Source organism: Triticum aestivum, chromosome 7B, assembly GCF_018294505.1.
Source record: "Triticum aestivum cultivar Chinese Spring chromosome 7B, IWGSC CS RefSeq v2.1, whole genome shotgun sequence".
Classification (NCBI taxonomy): Eukaryota; Viridiplantae; Streptophyta; class Magnoliopsida; order Poales; family Poaceae; genus Triticum; species Triticum aestivum.
This window is the reverse complement of record NC_057813.1, coordinates 643,408,373-643,417,009: the sequence shown is the minus strand read 5'-3', so window position 1 is coordinate 643,417,009 and position 8,637 is coordinate 643,408,373. Positions and strand designations below refer to the sequence as shown.

The following is an 8,637-nucleotide window of genomic DNA, read 5'->3' as shown; positions in this document are numbered from 1 at the left end:
TTTTCCCATTTTTTGATATACTTTTTTCCTTTTTTGATGGAACAAAACAAAGGATTTTCTACTTTTGTTTTTAATATAACTGCATTGAAATATATTTTTTGTATCTAATTTTCTTACATGGTATGATCTCGTGTATGTTTTTTACACAAACACCCTTTTCTGTAGGAAGCTAAAGGCCTTTTTTGAACTCAACTGTATTATTTTTTTCCGGAGGGTTTTTCTGTAAGATGTCTAAAGTTTGCAACGGATAACAACAGGTTGTGCGGCTCTGCTTCTATCTCTTTTTTGGCTGGCACTGTTTGAATCGGTGGGAGAGAGAGCTAGGCAGAGACGGGGGCGACTACATCGAAGACGATGGCCTGCGATGTCGCCGCCGATGAGCCACCCGCCATCCCCACCGTACCGGAGCTTCGCGCGCTCGACAAGGCTCCCGCCGTCTGCCCCGTCCAGGAGCCCCGCGCGCCCGGGAAGTCCCCCGCCGTCTGCACCGTCCGGGAGCTCCGCGCAGGCGACGCGCCGTCCGCCATGGTCAGGGCCCCCGATCTCTGCGCCGGCGACACAGAGCACGCGGCACACGATCGAGTAAGACCAAGTCCACATCACGCTATCTCGATTCTGTTTTTTTTTTTTGTATGCCGAGTTCAACTTTGGTTCCGCTCAGTTCAACTCAGCGCCGCGAAATTGAACTGTAGGATGCGTCAGCTTGCTGGTGAATTTTGTGTAGGTCACGTTGGAGTAGGGGGTTGGGCAACAGGGGATGAGGATTTTGATTAATTGAGCCAGGAATTTCTATTTGATAGAAGTCTGTGTCTGCTAGAGAAATTATAGAGCACGACCGAATTTGTTAGATTCAAAGTACCATAGCATTTCTGAACTTTTATTAGAGTGTGGTTATGTGGCAAGGGGGGGTGATTTTAGGTGTTTCTCTCTAGGAGGGGCTTTTTATGGTGATCAAAGTGTTTGAATAGACTAGCTGTTCGGCCATTTCAATGCCATTGCAGCACAAACACCAGCACCAAAGCTACCTGTATGTGCAGCTGTCCCAGTTGTCCTTGTTTTGATTGGCTTATTTTTATGGAATATCATTCTGTGTGTAGATGGACAGCTTGCACGGCTTGCACCCTAGTTGAGATGGCAGAACGGCTAGTCTGGAAGACCATGCATGCTTCTTCTTTTTTCTCAGTTAGTTCCGGATATAACAAACAGTGCCAGCATACTACTTCATCTTTTCCTGATCAATTGAGGCTGTTTTGCCAAGCTTCATGAATTGCTCTTCGAATTAAGTCATCCCTACTATATATATCAGTTGTCTATGCTTTTCCTTCTTATTTTTTGTACATATTATACTTGTTTTGGGCTTAAAAAAGTACTAATTGACCGAAACATTTTCAATTTTAAGTGAACTCTCCCCCAAAAAATTGTGAAACTAATGGTCCTATGTTAATTAGTATTACTACCTTTTGACTGTACAAGGAGGCATATATCAGAATTCAGAGCACCCTTTTCCATTTTTTTTGTTAACTCTGTTGATTGGCAATCAAGCAGATCATACTACAATAAATCTGGTCCCTTAATCAAACCGAGGTAGCTGACGTAGTCACATAGAGACAGTACTTCTAATTGATCAGTAGGAGTAGTTCAGTACTGGTGTTGTAACCAGATGTCTTACAAGCTCCACTTTTTGTCTTCGCCGGATCCCCATGCTTCTGAATAGTAGTATCTGCTTTTTAGTACTTGATGTTTTTGGTTTAATTAGTAGTGTATTTTTCACAATGTACACCCTAACTTTAACTCAGTTATTTTTTTCTCAATGTTTGGTTTAGTATTTTTCATGTCTCACCACGCCACACATTTTATTGTTGAATTTTTGTAAGTTTTAATAATGTGGTTTTCAGGATGCTCTTTTCCATGCTTGATCTGTAAGTTTCACAGTGTGGGATTCAGAATGTTAGCACACAGTTTTTAGTTTGTTTTATTAATGAACCCAATGGATCTGAATGTATGAAAATTCTCTTTTTAATATACACAATCCCTCAAGTTGCCTAAGTGAAGCTAAGAGTGCCTCAATGACATATAAGAGTGTCTACAACTATGTTTCTGTTTTCCTTCAGGTCATTGTTAAGTACACAGTAGATCGAATGTACATAATTAATTAACTTGGTGTTTTTTCGCTGGCTGCTCATGGATTGGTTTAGGGTTCCATTTCACACTATCTCTTCAAGAGATTTTTTAAATGGTTATTTTTTGCTCCTGTACATCGGGGCCCAGGCTTCTTTTGTCTTTCTTTTGCTTTTTTTGTAAAGTAAAAACACTCTTCTTTTCAAAAAGGCCCAAGAATGGCAACCAAAACAAAAGATTAGGACAGTGTGGGCCTGCCAGGGAAACCGGCTGCGGCGCTCCAACAACCAAAACAAACAACAACAAAAAAAACTGACAAGCAAAAAAGTGACAAGCAAAAGAGGCCCGTTATTGTGTTTTTTTTTACCCAGGAGAAGGACAGTGCGGGCCTGCGAGGGAAACGGGCTGGGACAAGAAAAGGGGATGTCATGCATAGGTCATGTGAATGAGACCATTTTATGTCTCATTCGAATGAGTTCCAGGCGCTCCCTAGATTGTTTAATCCGGTAGCAACCCACGGGTATTTAGCTAGTTTAGTTTGTTTGAGAAGTCCATCGACTTCCCTCAAAAAAAAAAAGTCCATCGACTAGGCCTTTCATTTTTTGAATGCATCGACTAGGTGTTGGCATGCTGTTACCCTGTGTCCAGCAGGCCACATATGCGGGTGCATGTTAGGAAAACGTTTTCAGGTTTTGACCAACCGAGATTCATGGAGAAACTGGAGCGGGAGGCCGATCGTGCGTGTTGCAAGTGACGCTTCCGTGGGAGTACGTGCGTGTTGCAAGTGACGCTTCCGTGGGAGTGCGGAGAACCCCTAATATCGACCCACCGAGATCGCGGGAGCGGCAGTTTTTTCCACCCGCCAACGCCAGTCTCCTCCCGACGGCGCCGCCACCGCTTTCTTCCGTCGGCCATGTCCATCCGCTCAGATCGCTACCGCCGGTGGGAACGCCGCGCTCGAACTAGGTACTCGAATCACAACCTTTCCTCTTCACCACTGAGCACTGATCCCCTGACCTCTCTCCTCCGATTCTGTCCGCGCAGATCACACGACGGCGACACGCCAATCGAGAGGCTCAACGACGATGTCCTCGTGGAGATCATCTCGCGCGTCCCGTCCAGGCAGCGCTGGCGCTGCAAGCGCGTGTGCAGGCGGTGGCTGCGCCTCGCCAGGACGCTGCCCCAGTCCCTCGCCGGCTTCTTCTACACCAGCAGCAACAAGGAGCGCTTCCCGGAGACCGCCCTCCACTTCTTCAACGTCTCAGGTGGCCAGGGGGGCCGCCCTTTCATCTACCCCTCCTTCGCCTTCCTGCCCAGCCGCCGGCGCCTCGACCTCCTGGACTGCTGCAACGGCCTCGTCCTCTGCCGCTGGTATGGCGTCTCTGCCCCGGACGACGATGATGACGGGTTCCGCTACGTGGTGTGCAACCCCGCCACGGAGGAGTGGGTCGCGCTGCCGGACATTGACATCCCAAACAGCTGCAAGGCCATCAAGGAGTACAGAGTGCGTCTCGGTTTTGATCCGGCCACGTCTTCCCACTTCCACGTGTTTGTACTTTCTTGGGGTGGCCGCCACCGCCTCGGAGTGGATGTCTACTCGTCGGAAACCGGCACATGGGTTTACAATGAAGTGAGATTGGGTGGAGATGTCAACCTCTTTCATCATCTGAAGGGAACTGTCTTCCTCAATGGCCGTCTCCATTTTCACACTTTGGATTATCATGTCTATGATGATTCTGGTCGTTGGGTGGGGAGGGGTGTCCCTTCTATAGCTGCAGTGGACACGGACGGCGAAACATGGTCAGACTTTGGTTTTCCTAGACATCTGCAGCGTGATCTGGGTATGGAGGATGATGGTTTTATTCAGCTGTCGCAGGGCCGCTTGCATTATGCAAATATTACTCAGAGAAATACCGGTATTAAGACAGTAGTTTACGTTCTCGAGGACTATGACAGAAGAGAATGGGTACTGAAGCATACCGTTAAACTTTCAGACATGTTTGATAGCAAAGACTACGGGATTGGCTTTGATTGGGTTGCGATCCATCCAGAATGTAACGTGATCTTCTTCACCCTGTGGTCAGGAAATCAGTTCATGTGTTACAACATGGATACTGGGCGAACTAGCCAGATCCGCACTCTTGAAGATGGCCGGTCACCGTATCTGTCATATGTGCCGTTCTACTCAGAGTTGCAATGTTTGCGCTCGTGACATCAATGCATCAATGCGGGGCTGCTGGTGTCTTTATGAGTTTGATCTTTGAAAGGAGACAATTGTCCGTGCTTTGGAGCAATGTGCTTGGTGTGTCTGCCTGAATTTCGTTCTCAGCTTTTCTAACTGGAGTGCTCTACTGTCTACATGCTTTTATGCTTGGAGCAATGGTGCTTCAGTATGGACTATGGAGCCAACCTGTGTTATCTCTCTTAGAATAGTTCTAAAAATTTCCACTGAACTTCCTGTTATATGTACTTGTTTGTTTCTGCATCCACATGTTCAGTTAACTTCACTCAGTTTTTGAGTAAATTTCTATGACCAAATGGTACTCCCTCCGTTCCAAATTACTTGACCTCCATTTGTCTAGATACGGATGTATCTAGACACTAAACAAGTATAGATACATTCATATCTACACAAATGAAAGTCAAGTAATTTGGAACCGAGGGAGTAGAAGACATGATTAGTTGCCATTGCAGCTTAAACTTCTATATTAGATTTGCACTTTGAGAAAGCATAAGCATCTTATTGACAACTGACAGATATGTCTAATAAACTAGCCATTATCTGCAGATGATGCAATTTGTGAAATCATTTTCCTTCACAGCTAGATATGTGTTCTATGATGGTAAAACATCTCGGATGAAATAAAATGTCACTTTATTTCCCATTGATGCTAATTACTCATGGCATGTTTTAAAGAGGAGTGTTTTTAGCAGAACATAATTAATCAAGCTTCTCTGATCATAATATTCAGTCCTTTAGTAGAAAAACCTTTTTCTTCAAAGGTAGACCATTTACACCTGGCCTCTGTCTGTACTTACCAAGTACTCCTAGCTTGCATTTCTTTCCAGTGTTTCATCAGCCCAAGGAAATCAACAAATCTATTAGTAGTACAAATTAACCGCATAGTGGTGACCATATTTCATCGGTATAATGCATGCATAGTCCCGCTTGCCTACCATATATGTTTTGTTCTTTTTCCCACATAGTGGCATTCTCCCTTTCGCGTCCATCCCAAAAATACTTTACTTGCTGGTTTATTCTTAGTTATTAATTATTATGAAAATACAAAAATCACATCTGTATCTACTCATATCTTGTGGCAGTTAAGAAGACTACTGTGATTGAAACCCACGCTGGAATTGTAGGAGACACAAGAAGGTTTCTTTATTTGTTTCGGTGTTGTTTGAGGGAGATGATTCTTTGTCGTTACCTCTCACTTATTGATGACCTTAGGGAGGTATAAGGTGATTTAAAAGATTGGCTACACCTTCATCATGGCTTCCCAGACACTTCATCATTACTTCCTGGGTCACTCCATCACTGTGGCCTCAAACATTTTCCATCAAAGAAGTCTTCCGTGATAAGAAGTCAATGTGAAAATGCCAAGTGGGCGAGAGAGCTTGCACCATTCTCCCTCGAGCTTACCACGAGAACTGTCATCAAATCTCAAAGCTCGACGAAATTTGTGGCCGAATGACTAACTACGCAGGTGAAGAGCCCATAAAAGATGTTGTCCCCGAGTCCCAATAGATCATGTGCTTCTACGGATTCAAATGCCTCCATTTTCCTAGCCGGTGTCTTCTTGATAGAGTCATGAGGACAAATACTGCAATATGCCTCCCCCTCGACTTCAATAAGCCTAACCTCTAGTTCGGGCAACATTTGCAGGACCGAGCGGCACTTTATATTCTTGTGAGAGGTGTGGTTTGGTACACCCGTTATTTAAATCAATTGTGTCCTACAAACCTAATGCATGAATGAACAGTTGGATTTTTCGCAGTCTATGATCTGTATCTGGCACGGCATGGTGTTCTTTACTTCTCCGATATGGATGTGAAGTACTCCCTTCGTTCGTAATTATAAGTCTTTGTAGAGATTTCATCATAGACCATATACGGATGTATATAGATGCATTTTAGAGTGTAGATTCGCTCATTTTGCTCCGTATGTAGTCCATAGTGAAATCTCTACAAAGACCTATATTTAGGTACGGAGGGAGTATAATCTTACGTAGAGCATATGTTTGACATTACCACAGTGTTGATAATTTGCTGATTAACTTGGCAGATATCACCATATGGGTATGCACGCTTGGAGGTTCTGCGGTGACGATTTCAGTATTACACTATTAATAAGAGCAATAAGCGATTGCCGTAAAACAGAATCAATGTCACATATGGGCGTCATTTTATTCATATTCATGGTGTTTCCTTCTCTAACTAATTAAGGAGATATACACATCAATTCTAACTAGAACAAGTTCCATGCCATAGATTTTGCGCGTGCACACATAAGGTAAACCTTCCTGTAGTTGCCGAGACTGAAACACAACGCAATCATCTGGACAAGCGCACATACTGGGAACAATGAAACACAAAGAACAGATTTTTTGCGCTGCATAAAACAGTTGCAGCTTTCTTGTTTAGTTATAAAAGTACTAATTAAATAGGGTCTCAAAAGAGCTGCACGGTTACAGTCTCAAAATCTATGCCGCCATGACTGCATGACCTCGTGCCATCCCACGACGCAGCCAGGGCGAGCTAACTGAAATAACAAACAGAATCCGCCAAGGCGTGAACGTATGCACGCTGCCTGGCCGACCCCTTATTCATCTAGAAAAAATAGAGTTTATACTATGCAACTCCCAGATAGCATACATGGAATGGATAAGCACCGGAACGTTGATGAACACACTTAGCGCGGCAAGCTAGCAGATGATAAGAACTCTTGCTCCAAGCTATAACATCGTTGACTGTCTGCAGAGGCTGGATCGACTCCATTACCTGAGTGAGACGGGACACTAGGTTCAGCTCGTCCATTTTCTGGAGTGACATGAGATGACATCGAACGTTTCGTATGCAGAAGCTGCAAAGTCATCTCTACTTCCTTCATCGTAGGCCTTTCCTCGCCCTGGATCCGTAGACACATCTCTGCAAGGGAGGCAACACTGATAATTTCTTCCTCGGTTGCTTCGTCACGAACTTGAGCAGCAACTATCTCACTTATTGGTCTTGCCTGCATCTCCCCAAGAAAGTAACTAGATAAACTCTGAGCTGATCCTGACTCATTGGTAAAAACAGGCTTCCTTCTAAGAAGTAGCTCTAAAAGCAGGACACCAAAGCTGTACACATCGCTCTTCTCATTTAGCTGCCCAGTGCGAAAATACTCCGGATCCAAGTAACCAAATGTGCCTTGTACATGTGTTGTAACATGAGTCTGGTCTATATGCACCAATCTTGATGCACCAAAGTCAGCAACTTTAGCAGTGTAGTTTGCATCTAGGAGTATATTGGAAGACTTGACGTCACGGTGGAAAACTGATATGGAAGCTGCAGAGTGAAGATAATAGAGAGCTCCTGCAGCTTGCGCAGCAATTCTTAGGCAGCCATCCCAGGACAAAGAAACATTGTTGCTTGGATCAGAATGAATTATGTCAAACAAGGATCCATTAGGAACAAAGTCATACACAAGCAGTGGGACCTCAGTTTCAAGGCAGCAGCCATAAAGCTTTACGATGTTCCTGTGGTTGATTTGTGAAAGGATGGCAACCTCATTGATGAACTGGTCAATCTCGCCTTGCTTGATGACCTTAGATTTCTTTATAGCCACCACACGCTTGTCACATAAGATACCTTTGTACACCATGCCATGTCCTCCATGACCAAGGATCCGTGTGTGATCAAAGTTGTTTGTTGCCTGCTCTAACTCTCCTAGAGAGAAAATCTTTGTCCTCTCATTTCCATCTTCACTCGATGCTATTAATTTTTCTAGAAGGAGGCCATGATTCTCTGTAAACCACTTCCTTCTCAGTTTCTTTTGGATGTCTCTTCTCCATCTACGAAAGATAAACATTGCACTTAAGCAAAGAAGTAGAAGCCCAAAGCCAATACCAAGCCCAATAGCGATACCTACAATGGATGGCAGTGCACCTTAATATCAGTTTCGTCTTTTGTTGTGTTCAAAATTAAAGGAGTGCGAAATTATTTCCTCAGAGAAAAAAGGAGTATGAAATTGACCTAATATAATAATTTGCTTTCTCGATGGAGTACACTTCATTTTTGCAGGGTCATATACACCGGAGCAGTTGGTACAAAAGTAACTTCCAACAGTGTTGTGACATACACCTTTACAAAGGCCGGGTACCTTGCACTCGTCAAAATCTACAGAAGCAAATAAGATATAAATCATATAGATACAGGAGATTTTTCTTGATATTAATAAACTGGAGAAGAGTGTTGGTGACGTGTACGCAGATTATGTTAGTAAGTACTACAAAATATTAAAAGACGACTAGAATT

At 43.9% G+C, this 8,637-nt stretch overlaps 1 protein-coding gene and 1 pseudogene across 2 annotated transcripts; one reads left to right on the top strand and one right to left on the bottom strand.

Annotated features, from left to right (window-relative positions):
- The first annotated feature begins 293 nt into the window (after positions 1–293).
- Positions 294–4,629, top strand: LOC123161670 (F-box protein At5g07610). 2 transcript variants are annotated; one of them, XM_044579486.1, is made up of 3 exons: positions 294–582; positions 1,098–3,084; positions 3,163–4,629. In XM_044579486.1, exons 2-3 carry the CDS (start codon positions 3,032–3,034, stop codon positions 4,328–4,330), a joined length of 1,221 nt encoding a protein of 406 aa, XP_044435421.1. In that variant the 5' UTR covers positions 294–582; positions 1,098–3,031; the 3' UTR covers positions 4,331–4,629. The 2 variants fall into 2 exon arrangements, with proteins under 2 accessions (XP_044435421.1, XP_044435420.1); XM_044579485.1 differs by having other exon boundaries at positions 294–3,084.
- Positions 4,630–6,745: 2,116 nt separating this feature from the next.
- LOC123159526 (wall-associated receptor kinase-like 8) overlaps positions 6,746–8,637 on the bottom strand; it is a 24,258-nt pseudogene continuing 22,366 nt past the window's right edge.